At 52.3% G+C, this 18,563-nt stretch overlaps 1 protein-coding gene across 1 annotated transcript in view; it reads left to right on the top strand.

Moving 5' to 3' along the window:
- The window catches only part of ZNRF3 (zinc and ring finger 3), a 60,829-nt gene that overhangs the window by 38,677 nt on the left and 3,589 nt on the right, over positions 1-18,563 (top strand). Inside the window, exons 2-7 of the mRNA XM_011220229.3 lie at positions 9,519-9,593; positions 10,013-10,144; positions 11,786-11,896; positions 12,881-13,048; positions 14,689-14,791; positions 15,549-17,297. Of these exons, the coding sequence (XP_011218531.2) occupies positions 9,519-9,593; positions 10,013-10,144; positions 11,786-11,896; positions 12,881-13,048; positions 14,689-14,791; positions 15,549-17,297 (2,338 nt within the window). The remainder of the gene's footprint in view (positions 1-9,518; positions 9,594-10,012; positions 10,145-11,785; positions 11,897-12,880; positions 13,049-14,688; positions 14,792-15,548; positions 17,298-18,563) is intronic.

The following is an 18,563-nucleotide window of genomic DNA, read 5'->3' as shown; positions in this document are numbered from 1 at the left end:
GCACCCCCACCCACCTCCTCTCCCACTCCGGGAAAGGGAGCCTGCGTGACCGCCCAGCTGCCCCCGCCCCTGCCCCTCTTTACCCCTGCGGGGCCGTTTTGTGTGCCGATCTCCTTCAGGCCGTGGATCAGGGGCTCAAATCATGAAAGTAGATTAGCTAAACACGCTCTGCAAGTTCGGTTTGATAGAACCGTTTATATTGCATCTGCTTTAAAGAAAGCAGGTTATTTTTTAAGCTAGGTGCACCCCTTCCTCTCTACCCTGTCCCAGAGCAGCAGGTGATTGGTCTGGTGGTTTTGCGGGTGTTAGGGTCGTTTCCCTCGACACTTATGACACCCGCCCCCTTCTTGGCACCAGCATTTTCTCACCGGTTACCCATGTGCTCTGGTGTGTGACCTCATTTCCTATGGAATGAAAGGTTTCTGTAGGAAAACAGGGCGCTGGTGAGACCGGCCTTGCAAGCCCCCTTGCCTGGCAGGAGTAGCCCCTGTCGGGCAGTGACTCATGCTTCAGGGAACAGCAGCTGACCAGAATGATCAAGAGCCCGGTGCCTGGGTGGTCACTACTAAGTGAAGAACACGGGGGAGGAGGGAGGGTTTAAAATCCACCCAGCGGCCTCCAGAGGGCGGGGCATAAAGGGGCGCAGTGAGTGGCGCCTGTTTGGACGACTGCAGGCCAGGCCAAGAGAGACCGGTGGGTGTCAGGCGTGGCCAGTCTCATGGACTGTCTGGTTGGTCTCCATCCGCGTGCACGGTCCGTCCCTCCCCGACCACAGAGCAGGCCCTGCGGCAGTGGCAACAGATGCAGGCTTCTTCCTGGCACCCTACATTCCTGGCAATGATATGTCCGAGGCTCAAGCCTGAGGCGGATGTGCCTCTCAAGCCTGTGCTTTGGTCTCATTGCCCCAAGCGAGGCTGTCATTGAGTTTGGGAATGTGGACTCTTATACCAGTTCCCCCAGAAAGCCAAGCTTCCGGTCTTCAACCAGGTGGGGACAGCAGACTGGTATCTGCTCACTTTCCCCAGACAGGCCCCCATGGGTGCGGGCCATCTTTCTCCACAGGTTTCGGTGTTCCGTAGGCTCCACCAGTCTTTTAGACTGAAGAAAAGCCAGGGTTCCCTGAGTGATAATGTGAGGAAACTGTAAAAATCTGCATCTCCTGCCATCTGTTCCTGTGAATTTGCCCAAGGGTAGTCATTTGGTGAAAGTTTGCCTCTGGTCAGAGTTCTGAAAGAAGCTTGCATTCCTCCAGAGAGTGGAAGGAACAAACGGTACAGGTGTGCGGGCTTGTTTTCTAAGAGCTTTGACGTCAGAGATGTGCTCACACAGAGGCCTTGGGGCCTGATGGAGATCCATGGTGAGGCAGAGCCACATGCCGTGGCTGGGGTCGAGGTTGCCTGGAGACAACAATGGCGGCATCAGAACTAACCCCCAGTAGGAGAGGCCCGTCCGCAAACGCTGCGGCAGCAGATGTGCCTGCGATGAGTAAACCAAATCCTGAAAGTCCCAAATTTGCAGAATCTTGAGTTCGAAGAAGATCTGGTAGAGAACAGACCTTTCTCAATTTGAGAGTCAAAGGAAATGGGAGATGCGGTGGCCAGGATTTAGCTACCGACTGTGCTTGGCGTAGCAGGGGCCCAGGTGTTTGATGCTAACCCCGAGGGCAAAAGCTGATCTTTTTGGGTTAATCAATAAACATTTCTTGGCCATTTATCCTGTGCCAGGCCCTTTGCTGGGTTCTGGGAATTCGGCAGGAAAGAAGTCTGACACATTGGCGGCCCTCTAGTGAGGAGGCTCTCTGAGTAAACAATTACAGTGTGATGTCATAAGACCTGCAATGGGGGGCACAGTCGGGGCACAGTCAGGCCCCCCGCAGTAACAGTGTGGAGGGAATAACACCTAAGTCGACCAGTTAGAAGAGGTAAAGGCTAGCGGGTGTGGGGGAGGTAGTGTGTCCGTCAGCAGCGAGGATGCAGGCCATCAGAGAACTAGTAGAAGGTTAGACTCAGGGGTTGTAGTGTGGAGTTTGCCATAAGCAGCGGGGAGGTCACGGCTTACGCTAAGAGCAGCACAGTTATTCAAGAAGAGTGGTGCAGGTCAGAGCTGTGATTTAGAAAGGTCCCTTTGCTGCTGGGTAGAGACCGCACTGGGGGGCAGCTGGGATGGGCTAGGGAACCCCCAAGGGAAAGTGTTGTTGTGACTCATGTGAGAAGTCGGGTGGCCTGGCCAGGGGGACAGCAGTGGGGATGGAAAAACGATGGATTTGGAAGATGGAATCAGCAAAACTTGGTAAGCGGTTGAGTGTAGGGGTGAGGCCAAAGGTTTAGCTTGGCCCCTGTGAGCCTAGGTGATAGGAGGGCAAGGACTGGACGAAGGATAGGACCACGGCAAGACCCCGTGCATCCCTATCAGCCTGAGCAAGAAATGACCCACAGATGCCCAGGACAGTGGGCTCTGCTTTGGAAATAGCCACAGAAGGAACTTGGGGGCCCAAGTTGTAGCAGATTGCTGATACCAAGTCAGAGGAACTAATAAGCCCTGGGACTCTGGTGCTGTTTTGGATTCTCTGCAATAATGGTTTCTGCCACTTTGGGTCACACTGCTCTGTAAGTGTATTAGAGGAGAGCTGCAAGTGAATACTCCCTTGGGTAAAAGAGATCTCCACAGCCTCATCCTGCTCCTTTCTAAGCAAGATCTCTTTTGCCAGGACAGCAGGAAGTATGTCATGACAGGCACTTCTAGAAGGTCCCGGATTGTGTCTTTCTCGGGATGTCTGGCACAGTTGGACCTCTTGAGTAGTTGTCAAATTGAACTATGTAATTGAATGTTTTCGTACCAATTATATGTATGAAAAATGTCAATCTCATTTAGATTGCAGTGCGTGTATTCTCTACTTGTTTTCCAGCTCAAAATGTAGATCTCTGTCATATCCCTCAGCCTTCTATCTGTACCTTAGAGCAGGGCAATGAACAGGGGGTGATAGTCCTCTCTCGTTGGCATACCACGCACTGTGGAGCAGTGGGTTCCAAAACGTCTTTCAGAGAAGGGAGGATGTTGACAGGAGTTGCTGCAAAATGATTCTGTATCCCCCAAAATGGTGGCTCCCAGGAAGATAAGAGTCCCTAGCATGCCAGTGTGCTCTGTAGATGTCAGGGGTCACTCTAGAATATAGCATTTCTCAAAGGACGCTGACCAGGAAAATCTCATCCTGTGATACGTACTTTGGCAAAAGCCGCAGTAGAGACATGAGATAACTGAGCCCATGTTCATTGTTTCTTTTTTTTTTTTTTAATAATAATATATTTTTTATTATGTTAGTCACCATACAGTACATCCCCAGTTTTTGATGTAAAGTTCCATGATTCATTACCTGCGTGTAACACCCAGTGCACTATGCAATACGTGCCCTCCTCAATACCCATCACCAGCCTATCCCATTCCCCCACCCCCCTCCCCTCTGAAGCTCTCAGTTTGTTTCCCAGAGTCCATAGTCTCTCATGGTTCATTCCCCCTTCTGTTTACCCCCCCCTTTCTTCTTCCCTTTCTTCCCCTACCTATCCTACTTCTTACGTTCCATAAATGAGTGAAACCATACGATAATTATCTTTCTCTGCTTGACTTATTTCGCTTAGCATTATCTCCTCCAGTCCCGTCCATGTTGCTCATTTCTTACCGATTTGCCCTCGGAATGAACCAGCCCGACTATTCCTGGGGATCCCCTTCCCTCTTCAGAGAGGGCTGTGCCTACATTGCTTGCAGAGTGTGTGCTCGCTGAGGGCAGGGATCTGGCACGTGCTGCTTCCTGCTGTATGTATCCCCAGGGCCTGGCACACAGGGGAACTGGTTAATTACTACTGTTAACAAATAAATGAATAAATGGCACTACAAAGAAAATGAAACTCTGTTCCCACCTACTATGTAAATTTGTTGAGTAGGGACCATGCCCAGGGCAATCTGCTTTGTTAGGCTCTATGGGACACACAGACTAGTCAGTAAGATCTACTTCCCCGGCTCCTTAAGACCCCGAGGGCAGGTTAGCTCAGCACCCAGGCCAGCCATTTACATGTAAGATGTCTGTGCCCTCTGACTAGGCAAGACCACTTGTAGCTATTTATTTAGTGATAGATGCCACTAGGATGTGAGTATGAGAATAGAAATATGGCACTGTTTATAATAGAGAAAATGTAGAAATCTGCTAAATGTCCGTCAGGGAGACAGTCTTAAGCTCAGGTACAACCATATAATGGAATATCTATGTAGTTGGTAAGAAGAATGACGTTTTAAAAATATAAATGCATATAAATTGTTGAGTAAATTGTTAAGGTGAGGGAGGTACAGAATATACACACAATTTATTAGTAAGTTTTTTAAAGTGTATTTTGTTATGTGAGTGTATGTGTGCAGTTTATTCCTGCTGATGTATGGGTTTAAAAAAAAAACAACATGGAAAGATATAAACCACACTGTTAATGTTAATAAAGCCTGGGATATGGGGGTAATAGGTGAGTTATTTTTTGCTTTCAATTTCTAAATTATTTAAAAGTATTCACATTAAGCACATTTTACTTTTATAAATCACAAAACCACGGAAGATGATTATACTTGAGAGGAAAGTGCATCATAGAAAGTCGTAAGCGGCAGAAGAGAAATCCTTGGAAATATTAGGACCCAGAGAGGGATAAGAGCTGCTTTAGGCTGTAGAGAACTTGTCAATCTTATGGGAGGGGAGGCACATGAGCTTAACTTTGAAAAATCAGCAGGTATGATCAACATGTGGTAGTTCACACTGGAGTGTCTTTCTGCATATGAATCATATACAAGGAGTTGCTCTCAAACTGACTCCCTTCTCCTAGCCAGCTCACCACAAGTCACTTTACCCAGAAGTTAAATGTGTTGACGGATTGTCTTGTAATATCTGCGCCATCCTCTTTTGTCATTACAGATAAATTAAGAGTTGAGTGGGTTTATTATAAGGAGGGACATTTAAAGCCTATGTGGATTGTATTATGGCTCTTACAATAATCTTCATATTCGTTGGCCCTGGGCCTTCCTTCTAAGGAAATTGGAAACGTAAGCCACAATTTGTTCAATGTAGCATTAATTATCATAATAAAAAACTGGAATAGCTCATGTCAAAAATACACAAGTGACTATGTGAATGGATATTTTGTAGCCTTAAAGTTGTCTATAAGGAATTTTTAATGACTTGTTGGAAGCTTATGGTAAGTGTAAAAAAAAAAAAACCAAAAACACGCAAAACCAAAATGAAAAAAAAGTCTGCTGGAGCCTCCATATGTCAGAACTTCCTATAAGAGGTTAAAGACACAAGTCTTCCTATCAGCACTAAAAATCCAATTTCCTTGGTTATCATATGGTCAGGAGTTTGGGACAAAGATTTTTAGTCTTTTGGGTTATCTCCGATTAAGATGGTATTCTATCAAAGATTTCCTGTAATAAATATGAGGCAGTAGGGTCACCACATCCAGCTCTAGACAAACAGATAAACAACAGTGAAAAATGGAGTCTGTGCCCAGAGGCTGCTGGGAGTAACCAAGTCTGGGTGTAACTGCACACACCGGGGAGAGTGCCAGATCCATTCCTGATTGGAATTCCAGAGTTTAATTGGAATTGAAGCAAACGCGAGGCTTTGCGTTCTCCCACCCACAAGGTTGTAGTGGGACTGTTCTCCTTCGAATGCCTCATTCCCATCCAGAAATTCGAGACCCAGACATATCGGTAGAAGCGTCTTCCTTTGGGGAAAACCACATCCATGTTCAGGGAGCAGCAACCCAAGAGTATGGTCCAGGCAGTCTTTCCTTCATTCAGGACAAATGTTTATGGAATAACCGTAGGAGACTTGCATTGCAGTAAGTGCCAACCACAGTAGGACCCTGCCTCCCGGGGCTTGAAATTTTGTACTCTGCAAAATGTTAAGTGTGCAGATGTTTGCATTTTGATACTTGTGTCAGTGGCTGTGGACATTGTCTAGCCTTGGGTCTTGCAGTCCTGGAAAGGCGAATAAAGGACCATGACAACCTTTTGTTCCCCGTGCTACCGCTGGGCTTCTAGTCACCGGCTGGCTGGTGTTGACCTGCCCACCTACCCTTGCCTGACCGAGGCCGCAGAGGTGATGGAGGTTGTGTGGGAGGGGCAAGGAGGAGGGAAGGGCATGGAAAGGGCAGGAAAGGCAGGGAGGGCCTTGAGCTGCTTTGAGGAGGCCTGCCCAAGACTTCCCACCTGTTTTCTGCTCCTCACACCCTTCTCTGCCCTTCTTTCCACGCCGGTCTGTGCACAGTTCAAGGGTAACTGCCCTCCGCAGCTGTGGCCCAGTTCACCCGTGACCTTCATCTAGGCACATCCACCAGGCTGCTGTCTTTTCCATTCTTTCTTTGAAACAGCCTTATCTTGAGAGTTTTGTGACTTTATAAAGATAGGGTTTCTGAAGATCACAAGACCACTAATCTCCCAACTATGTAATCTCCCAATCTATGGTTTAGATTTGTTTTGAAACAGTATTCAGGGGCAGGGTTGGCGGTAGGGGTGGGGGGTGTTGCCTGGGTGGCTCAGTCTGTTAAGCCTCAGACTTTATCTCAGCTTAGGTCTTGATCTCAGAGTCGTGAGTTCAAGTGCCTTGTTGAGCGTGGAGCCTACTTAAGAAGAAAAAAAAAGAAAGAAAAGAAACAATATTTGGGCCCAAGCTAGACTAGGTAAAACGATGAAATGATCTCAGGAATATGCCTCGTCTATTTTTAAACAGAAAATGTGAGGTGAGGGGGAAAGTATGACCAAGTAGTGGTCTGTGTTTTTTAATTTGCTTTGGGAATAGTATAATAAATGTGTCATTTTCTAAATCCGGATTATTCATGGCCTATTTTAAATCCCAGGCCAGTTCTCAACAGGACCCTGGGTTGACTCCCCTCCTGTCTAGTCCTGGTATGGACAGGAAATACAACCTTATTTAATAGCTTCCATTCATTTTTAAAGTAAGTCAACTGCAAGAATTCTCATTTTCTCAAACAAAATATTTGTCCTTGGATCCTGTGCATTAGCCCGGTTGTGTCTAAGTCTGTTAAATGGGGGCGGTAAATGGGTTTTATGCACCTTATTCTTGGCCTGCTCTTCTTACTATAGAAACAAGGAGAGACCCTTCAACCGGCCTAGATTTTGTTTAAAATGCCTTTTTATTAAAAAGTGCCTGCCCCGGGGCGCCTAGGTGGCACAGCGGTTAAGCATCTGCCTTCGGCTCAGGGCGTGGTCCCAGCGTTATGGGATCGAGTCCCACATCAGGCTCCTCTGCTATGAGCCTGCTTCTTCCTCTCCCGCTCCCCCTGCTGTGTTCTCTTTCTCGCTGGCTGTCTCTATCTCTGTCGAATAAATAAATAAAATCTTTAAAAAAAAAAAAAAAAGTGCCTGCCCGAATGGGTCATGCGTGGCCTGCAGGTCCTTGAGACCTCCACGTTTCTGTGGAGCTGGGAAGCCTGGAAGCGTGAACAGCCATGTGGCTGAAGTAGCCCACGACCCCAGGTCCCGCGGCCTTTCATCCGGGTGTCAGGCCCTCCAGGTGGGCCAGCATCAAAGCGGGCAGTGCCCGGTGCTGCTGATCCGAGTGCACCGTTGCCTATGGTGCTGGCTGCTATGCTTGATGGTGGAATGAAAGCCAAATAAAGGAACGAGCGGTCCTGCTTATTACCTCATTGTCAGTGCTGTTCCTTGGAGCCCTTCTACATCTAGGGAAGGTTTGTGAAGACTAGGATATCACCTGAGGAGAAGACACAGCGCCTGCTTCCTGTGAACGCTGGGGCCCATGGACTATTGGCCTCAGGTAAAGAGCCTTTTGGAGGAAGGTGACGCCACCTGGCCTCAAACTGTCTCACTGGGCCATCATGTCTTCTCCCACTGGAGGCAGGGAATAGGACCCCTGTGGCTGTTTCTTCATTGTTCTGGACAGCCCCCTGCCCCTCTGTTGAGTGGCCAAGATTGGGAACTGGAAGGGACCCTACTGGTAATAACATAGGCTTCCTCCTCCTCTTACAGGTGGGAAAACCCAGACTGGGACTCAGATTCAGTGACTAGCCCACCATCAGCAGCTTGTCACTCCCGACGGCAGCTTGCTGGTGAGGCGGTGGGGTGGGGTGGTCAAGCCGTAGAAGGGACTCGAAATACACTGAGTCTCACTTCAACAAGGAAGAGTCCCAGGGGAAGAAGGACAGCTTCTGCAGCACAGTACCCAGGCTTTGCAGTATCCCTGAGGATTTCACAGTCCTGCTGCTTTGGTACACTGTGCAGGGAATGGTCTGGTAAAAGCTGTGGGATAAGACTGCCCTCTAGTGGGCGTGTGAAGCCATTGGTCCAGCCACTTTCCCGTCTCCTCAGTGGTTCAGTGTTGCCTCCTCCGGCTGCATCCCTGTAGTGATCATTCCCTCAGTTGGAATGCCTTCAATTCAAATTTTATTGTTTGTCACGCATTCTGGCTCATGGAGCTGATCTCTGCACACCAGCCATTATTTGCCCATCTTATAGGAGGTTTGGGGTTTTAGTTGTTGTCGTCCCCCCCCACTGCCCCACTTTAGAGATATCTTAATTTTCTAATAAGATCCAGGTTCTTAAAAGCAAGGGTTATGTCTTATGTCTTGTTCTTCCACAGCTTTCATCCTGTTGTCTGCTTAGCTGGGCATGAAATTAGAAGGTTCGCTGGGATAGAAAAGAATCCTCCCTCAAAAAAGAATCCAACCACTTCACATTTGTTCCTAAAACATTCTCATCTCAGCTCTCTGATCCCTAGTTCCCCAAGTGGTTGAATCATCTGAATCCCTCAGAAAACTTCCAGAACTCCGTTTCCTGGGCCTTACTCCAGCCCTGCTGAATCAGTCTCTGTGGTTTGAGCCAGGAAATCTGCTTTACAAACTTCCCAAGTGGCTTTTGATGTGTAGCCAGGTTTGGCAGCCAACTGCTCTAAATCCCCATTTACGATTTTTTTTCGTAGCTTTTTCCCTCTGACAGCATCTCCAAAGGTCTTCAGCTTATGTCAGTTATTAAAATTGACCATTTTGAGATTCCTTTGGAAATACTCGGTGTGCCGTTCCAACTGCAGTCCTGGCTGACCCGGGAAAGAAGAAGGACCACAAGAGAAGGACCAAAGGCATTTACTTTGGTTGCCAGTGACTCTGTGTTCATAGCAGAAAATTCTGAAACCAATACCTTCATGCTGACTGGGCAGGCTGTTGATGTGTTTTTAATGTTTGGCCGGACAGGGAGACAAAGGTTAATCGAGTACCCAGTTACTAATTTTCACCCGTTCTAACTCATCTCATTCTCAGATTAGCCGTACAATGTAGGTGGCATTGTCCCTTTTTTTACAGATGGGAAAATTGAGGCTTCGGGAAGTTAGTAACTTGCCCAAAGTCATGGAAGTTGGTGGCTGTCAGATTCTGCGTTCGAATACAGGTCTGATTTCCAAGGCCAGCTTTGGAAAGGTAAGAGGACCAAGAGTGCCAACCTGTTCTTTTTAACTCTGCCAGGCCAAGCGGGCAGTGCAGCGGGGAGCCACTGCGGTCATCTTTGATGTGTCGGAAAACCCAGAAGCTATTGACCAGGTAAATTCCGTGGGCCACGCGGCGTGGCTGTCTCCCTGAGAGAAGCACTTTTAGTTAGCTGGGCTTGTCACGGGGGCGTCCCCCTCACCTCGGGGCTCTGCACTTGTCTGCTGACACTAGAAACCCATGTTTAGACATCATTCCTACTCCGAGGCAAGGGTATTGAGAGGTGTGAAGAGCCAGGAAGTTGATGGTTGGGGGGCATTTTCAAAGACCCTTCTGGGCCTTCAGCCTGCCCAGTCCCTCTAAAACGAGCATCATTCTCCGCCTTGTCCTTCAGAAGCTCCAAGGCTGTAACACTTGAAGACTTTGAGGATTTTCAAATGGTATTTGCTGTTCTTTTCCTTCAGCCTCTCTCCCTCTCTCTTGCTTCTTAAAGCAACAGTATCTTTTAACCAGAACTGTCTTTTCTTCCTCAGCTAAACCAGGGCTCAGAAGACCCACTCAAGAGGCCAGTGGTGTACGTGAAGGGCGCAGATGCCATCAAGCTGATGAACATTGTCAACAAGCAGAAAGTAGCTCGAGCAAGGATTCAGCACCGCCCCCCTCGAGTGAGCTTCCGTCAGCCCTGGACAGCCTCGCCCGGCACCCTCTCCGCTGCTCCCTGTGCCTTTATTCCCTTTGGGCTTTGGGCCTTTGTTCCAGTCTTCTTTCTGTCTAAAACGCTGATACAGCCTACATTTCTACAGTTTAGATCAGACGTAAGGCTGGAGGCCAAGGAGAAATGTTACCTGTGTTTCTTTTCTTTTCTTTTCTTTTCTTTTCTTTTCTTTTCTTTTCTTTTCGTTTCTTTTCTTTTCTTTTTTTTTCCCCAGATTTTATTTATTTGTTTGAGAGAGCGAGCATGCTCACGAATGGGGGGGTGGGGGTCAGAGGGTTAAAGAGAGTCTCAAGCAGACTCCTCACTGAGCGCAGAGCCTGACACGGAGCTCGATCTCACCACCCTGGGATCGTGACCTGAGCCAAAACCAAGAGTCAGATGCTTAACTGACTGAGCCACCCAGGCACCCCCCACCCATGTTCCTTTAGAAAGGATTCAAAAAGACCTAGATATAGGTGATTTTGTGGTTAGGTGTCTGTGGTCTCTTCCACCCAGCATTCCTTCTTGGTAGCCTCCTGCACTTCTTTCTCTTCCGTCCCGCTTCCCTCTGAAAGGCTGAGGAGGATTGAAGGAAAGCGTACCCGTCCCATGTCCCTCTCCTTCCATTTGGCCCAGACTAGAGAAAAAGGCCGGTACTTCCTTCTTCCCGGAGGGTAAATTGCATTATTGAAAACCCCTAACTTATATTTGAGTCAGGAGCACTTAGCTTTCAGCTGGGATTGAAGTTTATGCCTTCGAGGTGGTTGGTGAATAGCAGTGACGCTTCTCTGGAGTGTGTTAAAGGGACACTGCTGGCCAGTGACTCTTAACTGGCATCTTCTGCCCAAACCTCACGTGGAAGGTTCTGGGCACCTGGGACAGACACACACATGGTTTATTTCCTTATCACAAATATTCACACACAGGATGATTCTTGTAGGCCACAAAATATCTAGGTACCCTCAGCACTCAGCAAAACTCTGTTCCTCTTGGCTAACTGCATGTCCTAGATGAGGTGGCTTCGAGGTTTTTGGAGGCCGTGTGCCCTGAGGAAAAGATAAGAACTCAAAGTAGAAGGGATGTGCAGAAGAACTGCCTTTGCTGGCTTCTTTTTAAAGGAAAAACGAGCACTTTGGTAAATGTGACTCATTGTAGTGGAAGCTGATATTTGTGGAAGCAGCATACAATTTTCTGAGTTGTTGTAAACCATTAATTATATGTTTAGTAATCACTGTTCCCTCAAAACATGACACTCACTCCTTTGTCCCATAAATATGATATTTGTGTTTATTTGGATGGGCCTCTCCTACCGGTTACGGCAAACTTTGCGCTATTCCACGGGGAGCTAAGCCTTCCGATGGGAGTGTTTGTGACCGAGGGAGGAGGCCCGGCTGAGACCAAGGCAGGCCTCCCCCTAGCCACACCGTGGGGGGCTGCCTGGGCTCAGAGAGCACACCACGTGTGCAGGTTAGCAGAACCCCAGGTGTTGCCTGCAAACGAGGGGAGACACACAAGTCGCCCCAACCTTATCCCAACCAGGGCTGCCCCAACCCGTGTGCGGATCCCCGGGCTGAACAGACCTGTGACTCACTGAGTCTGTGTTCTGTTCCAGCAACCCACTGAGTACTTCGACATGGGGATTTTCCTGGCGTTCTTCGTCGTGGTCTCCTTGGTCTGCCTCATCCTCCTAGTCAAAATCAAGCTGAAGCAGCGACGCAGTCAGGTAATACCTCCGAGCGGCCCTCGAGCCAGCTGCCCCGCCACCCTGTCCCTGGTGGGAGCCAGGGTGGGGGCCCGAGCTCCGCAGCCCATTCCCAGTGACCTGTGAGCAGCATCGATGGAGAAGAATGAGAGCAAAGGTTATCACCCTACGTCTTTCTGTTCCAAAAGGGCCAGAACCACAAAGGCCAAGCATTGGGAGTGCTTCCAGCAGGGAGTTTTTTTCACGAAATGTCTAAACATTCATGCAGAGCCCTAGAGCCTTGCTCCTCCGGTACGATCCAGGCACCAGCGGCATCCCCTAGGAGCTTGGTAGAAATGCAGACTCTCGGGCCATACCCCAGCCCTGATGAACCAGAATCTGCATCTTCCAAGCTCTCCAGACAATTCCCAGTAATCAGAGTAGCCGCTTTCATGCCCCAGCTGGCACAGCACCGTGCTCGTAAGAAGGCAGGATTTGGGGGCAGAGGTACATGGAGAGGGTAAGCAGGAATCTAGACTGTTCTGTGAGTAGCGTGACCTCTCAGGAGAGAGACTGTGGACACTGGCAGGCAATCTTTCAAGAGGATCACCGACTTCTCACGAAGTGGGTGGTCATCACCCCAACAGAACAGTGGCTGGGCTTGGCCGGCACCCATGCGTATTGTCTCATTTGCCTCTGGAGCTTTCTTCAGTGTAAAGAGGAGGAACCCAAGGCATAGAGCAGGTGAACAACTCAGGGCCTTGCAGAGTTGACCAACTAATGGAAGTCAACCTCTGCTGGGACTGCCACTTGGGAGAAGCCTGGGTTCAAGTCGCTGACTCTCAGGACTCAGGAAAACCTATGCCACGGCCATCTGAATTTTTAGCACTCTCTCAAAAGCCTGTCCTGGCCTGACAGAGGACTCGCGTTGTGCCCGTCCCCGTGCATTGGGTGCCGTGGTTCTAGCGGTGACTACGTTATTAGTACGTCCGGGACCCTAACATGGATCACATTCCGCCCACACAGAATTCCATGAACAGGCTGGCTGTCCAGGCTCTGGAGAAGATGGAAACCAGAAAGTTCAACTCCAAGAGCAAGGGGCGCCGGGAGGGGAGCTGTGGGGCACTGGACACGCTCAGCAGCAGCTCCACGTCCGACTGCGCCATCTGCCTGGAGAAGTACATCGACGGAGAGGTAATGGCAGAGGCAGGGCCCGTCCTGGCTGGGGATGAGGTGGACGGGTCAGCAGAGGCGCACACAGCCTGGAATGATGGGGCCCCAGGTCCTTTGTCCACAGCTTTGCAGGAGTAGAAGGGTTTAAACGCCTAGGTCCCAAGGGGGTGGCCTGAGACGTCCTAACTACTCTTCACCCTGGGAAGCGGGTGGCCACGACGCAGAGGCACTCACTCCAGAGGACCCAGCTTCCACCATGTCATTTCAGGGGTTGATCAGAAATATATGGTAGGCTAGAAAATGTCCGGTGTTAAGAACATTGACACATATTGACTTAATTTTAGAATCACTCTTCTGAAAACGGACACTTGACTCAAAGCAAACTTGCTCTCCTGCAAAGCCGCGTGGAACACTGGGTGTTTTTACTTAGGAGACAGGGGATGTGATGGCCCCCTTTTTTCTTCTAGCTTTTTATTTTGAAAATGTCAGACCTTCAGGAAAGCTGCGGGAATCATACAGTGAATGATGTGTCATTCACCTGCAGTCACCCTTTGCTAACGTTGTGCCATGTTTGCTCAGTCTCCTCGCAGACAGAGGCGTGCGTACACACACATTTTGGGGAGTGGGGAGCAAATCACTTCAGAATCAGTTGCAGGCATCCAATGCCCTTTAATGAAAGCGTTCCTCTCCTGGATAGACTATGGGGTGAAAATGAGTTTCTGCAGAGGCCTTGAAATTAAGAGAGTCTTGGAGGGTCTTCAGGTGCAGACTGCCTGTATTCGAGTCCTGGCCCAGGCAGGTTCTAGCTTTGTGATCTTGGGCAAGTGACTTCGTTCTCTGTGCCTGCACTTGGGACGTGGACCCAAGACTGACATGCGCTTCAGGTGATCATGAGGTTACACGAGAAAATACAGGTAGAACTCTCCCACGGTCAGGAACAACATCAGGTATTCATTTGAGTGTTATTGTATTGAGCTGGTCAGAGGGTGGAAAAACAGGGTAACATTAGCAAACTTCGGGGGGTGCTTTGGCTCAGGAACTCCAGAGGGGTTTGGGCCACAGAAAACCCCATCACCTCTCTCCACACAGGCTGCTATGTTATAAACCGTGTTCCCTCAGATGAGTATTCAGGGTCCAGCAAAGGAGAGGACAGGAGAGTTTTGCCCCTTTGCTGCCACACCTGTCAGTTCCAAGTCCCGGGCATCTTCCTTTCTACTCCTTCCCAGTTGGAGGGCCCGGAGAGAGCCACCATCCCAGAGATGCAGAAGGTCTTGAGGGGTACCTAGCCTTCTCCCCACGCACCCGGGGCTGCAGAAACTCTTGGCTTTGGTCTTCCCTTATGTGCAGCCTGCATGTGCATGCCTTCCTCTGGCAACAAGAAAGGAGCCTGCTTCTGTGTGCTTCCTTTCCGAACACCGAGGACCGTGGTTGGGGCTTCTCCCTAGAAGCCAGACATGAGTGCTGACTCCAGGGAATTGTGTCCAGCTGTGGCTAGAGACGGGAGGTGGGTGAGGAGGAAGCCTCCGGCACTGGCGTGATGAGCAGGGCTTCTCAGGCCATGCTGGACTCCTCAGGAAGCAGCACGTACAGGGCTGAAGGCAGGACTGCTCCCCCCACCCCGGGCCCCGCCTTCAGGCCATGCGTCCTCTCTCCCTTCCCAGGAGCTGCGGGTTATCCCCTGTACTCACCGCTTTCACAGGAAGTGCGTGGACCCGTGGCTGCTGCAGCACCACACCTGTCCCCACTGCCGGCACAACATCATAGGTAATTGTCCCCTGCCTCCATTCTTACGGCAGAGTCCCTGTCCCTACCGAGTGCCTAGCCACAGTGTGACACGTGCTGCAGACTGGTGAGCGAGCCTTGCCCTCCAGACTTGGAGGTGCGGGGGCCCCGGGTTTTGGAGTTCGCCCGGCCTCCAAACCCTCAGGAGAGCCTGGCCTGAGGAATCGCCCTGAGTTCACATTCTGCCTTTCACACGAACCGGCTTCCTGACCTTGAGCAGGGCGTCTGGCCTCTCCAGGCCTGAGGCCCGTGATCTCTTCAGCCGGAGTGACAGTGATGCCGCCCCCATGCCCATTACCCCACGTGTGGTGTTCCATGCCACGAGAGACGAGCATGAGGTGGCAAGGTCGTGGTGTTGCTCCTGCATCACGAGGGTACGGGACGAGGGGCCCAGGATGCTGGCCATACTCCAGAGAGCTGTTTTCCCGAGAGGGAAAGTGCCTTTCCTTGGTCTCTCTGTTGCTCTCTGCCAACTCCCTGGGCGTCCTTTCTGGCCGAGCCGAGGGGAGGCGGGAGATGGGCCCTCACGGGTGTGACCGCCCTGCACACGGAGAAGTGGATCAGCCTGGGCCGGCGTGGCCAGGTCTGGTGACGGCCCAGCAGGGACCCAAGTCATGAGAAGGGGCACAGGGGCATGTGACCGAGCCCGCTGCTTCGCTCTCGGCCCTCATTTATCCCTCTAGCCGCTGGCACTGGCGTCCTCAGCCCCGCTGACTCTGTGTCCCCCGCCTCTCCCCAGAGCAAAAGGGAAACCCGAGCGCCGTGTGCGTGGAGACCAGCAGCCTTGCGCGCAGCCGGCAGCAGAGGGTGCTCTTGCCGGTGCACTACCCCGGCCGCGTGCACAGGACCAACGCCATCCCGGCCTACCCCACCCGGACAAGCATGGACTCCCACGGGAACCCCGTCACGCTGCTGACTGTGGACCGGCACGGGGAGCAGAGCCTCTATTCACCGCAGACCCCCACCTACATCCGTGGCTACCCGCCCCTCCGCCTGGACCACACCCTAGCCCCTCACCGCTGCGGCCTGGAGCACCGGGCCTACTCACCAGCCCACCCCTTCCGCAGGCCCAAGTTCGGCGGCCGCAGCTTCTCCAAGGCAGCTTGCTTCTCCCAGTACGAGACCATGTACCAACACTACTACTTCCAGGGCCTCAGCTACCCGGAGCAGGAGGGCCAGGCCCCGGCCAGCCTCGCTCCCAGGGGCCCGTCCCGTGCCTTTCCCCCGAGCGGCGGCGGCGGCCTGCTCTTCCCCGCCGTGGCGCACACGGCCCCGCCATCGCACCTGGAGAGCGGCAGCACGTCCAGCTTCAGCTGCTACCACGGCCACCGCTCGGTGTGCAGCGGCTACCTGGCCGACGGCCCGGGCAGCGACAGCAGCAGCAGCAGCTCCGGCCAGTACCACTGTTCCTCCAGCGACTCCGTGGTGGACTGCACCGAGGTCAGCAACCAGGGCGTGTACGGGAGCTGCTCCACGTTCCGCAGCTCCCTCAGCAGCGACTACGACCCCTTCATCTACCGCAGCCGGAGCCCCTGTCGCACCAGCGACGTGGGGGGCTCGGGGGCTTTGGGCCGGGGCCTGGTCGTGGGCCTCGAGGGCTCCCCGCCGCCCGAGGAGCTCCCGGCGGACAACAGTCACGGTGCTGGGCGGGGAGAGCCTTGGCCCGGCCCTGCCTCTCCCTCGGGGGACCAGCTGTCCACCTGCAGCCTGGAGATGAACTACAGCAGCAACTCGTCCCTGGAGCCCAGGGGGCCCGCTGGCTCTACCTCAGAAGTGGGGCTCGAGGCTTTTCCTGGGGCTGCCCCAGATCTCAGGAGGACCTGGAAGGGGGCACATGAGGGGCTGTCATGTGCCTGCTGCTGCGAGCCCCGGCCCTCCACACTGGAGCCCAGCGTCGGAGTGGCCGGGGGTAGCACACTGTTGCTGGGCCCCCCGCTCTGTGAGGCCTGTGGCCCCTCGGGCGGGGAGGCACAGCCGGGAAGCTCCCAGGGCCTGTACGGCCTTCACCCAGACCATTTGCCCAGGACAGATGGGGTGAAATATGAGGGCCTGCCCTGCTGCTTCTATGAAGAGAAGCAGGTGGCCCGTGGCAGCGGAGGGGGCAGCGGCTGCTACGCTGAGGACTGCTCGGTGAGCGTGCAATACACGCTCGCCCAGGAGCCCCCGCCCAGCTGCCACCCAGGGGCCCGGGACCTGAGCCAGCGCATCCCCATCATTCCGGAGGATGTGGACTGTGACTTAGGCCTGCCCTCGGACTGCCAAGGGACCCGTGGCCTCGGCCCCTGGGGTGGGACACTGGGCCCGGACGCCCTGCAGCCCCACAGAGGCCTAGGAGCGACCCAGGAAGAAGAGCCGGTTCTGTGCTGCCAGGCCAGGGCTCCACTCTCGCCCGGCTGCCCTCTGGAGGGAGCGGAGGCCACCAGAGCCAGCTGTCCTGGTGCCCCCCGGGACACTCAGGAGTCCAGCGCCACCGCCACTGAGGCTGCAGGTGAGCGCAGGAGAGCACAGTAGGCCAGAGTCAGGGTCCTCCTCTTTCTGCAGGTTGTTTGCTCAATGACTTCTTCTGTGCCCTCGACTTTAAATGCCATCTGCACCTGATGACTTCCGAAGTGTTAGCCCCCACCCCGGCCCCCCTCTGCGTTCCAGACCCATTAGGCTTCCTGTTTCCCTTGATCCTCACAAGCATCCCGCCCTTTCTTGTCCACTGCATTGCTCTCAAATTCCTCCCTCTGTGTGCGCACCCCTCCCCTTCCTCCAGGCTCCCCACCCAGACGCTCGGACCCAAACCCGGCCCTCTCCTGGAGCCCGCCCCGCGCTCCATACTCCAGTGTCCTGGGCTTCTCAGCCTGCCTGTGAGGACCACGTGGGCTTGTTTTTTACCCCTATCTAGAAAATCGAACCCCCAGAAAAATGAAATTTAGCAAAGGACATGTGGAATCCAAGTCCAGAATTTTCATTCCATTCAGCAGACCTCATCAAGTTGCTATAAAGTTTCCAGACATTTTGTGTCAGTAAGAAGCAGTCCAGCACCTTTGAATAGCACCACGCCACGTTCTGCTTCCAAAGTGTACCCGTGATTTATCTCTTCTGCGTCCCACCTGCCGTCTCCTCTCTCTCGGCCAAGGCAGTGGCCTGACTGGTCTCTCGCTGCTCTTAGCCTTCCTTTCTGCATGGGAGCCATGGTGGTCTTTTTCGAAATATGTCTTTACACTGGAAAACCCTTCAGTGACTTGCCACTACCTCTAAATTTTAAAAATGTAAATTCCTCGAGGGCTCCCCATTCTTTATGATCCCCCCTGCCTACCCCTCGGACCACCTCCTGCTTCACTCACCTCCTTGCTACTTGAGCCTTCCGTGGCCTCTATCCTGTTCCCCCAACAAGCCAAGTTCATCCCAGCTTCCAGACTTCTCTGCCGCCTCTCCAGATCTCAGCTGAAGTCACGCCCTCCAGCCCTGTCTGGGGTCACTGTCGCAGCCTCTGTTCGCTTCCCAGGCTATCGCAACCTGAGGTGACTTTGTTCTGAGATCGGTGGGCTCTGGGAAGGGGGTCTTCTCCTCTGTTCTTCCCAGTGCCTGAGGCGCATCTTCAGGATGTTGTGTTTCCCTGCTACCTAAGGGCTTCCAGAAGTCTCTACACCTCCAGATGAGGGAGGCTGGCTGTGTAGGAGGCATGAGGAGCTCTGCTTCAGCCCTTTGCCGTATACACCGTCCATCTGGGGCGTGAGCTGTCACTCCCTGAGAGCCTGTAACACCG

This window comes from Ailuropoda melanoleuca, chromosome 12 (genome assembly GCF_002007445.2).
Source record: "Ailuropoda melanoleuca isolate Jingjing chromosome 12, ASM200744v2, whole genome shotgun sequence".
NCBI classification, from domain to species: Eukaryota; Metazoa; Chordata; class Mammalia; order Carnivora; family Ursidae; genus Ailuropoda; species Ailuropoda melanoleuca.
Note: the sequence above shows the minus strand (reverse complement) of the source record. Positions and strands in the feature narration are given on the sequence as shown.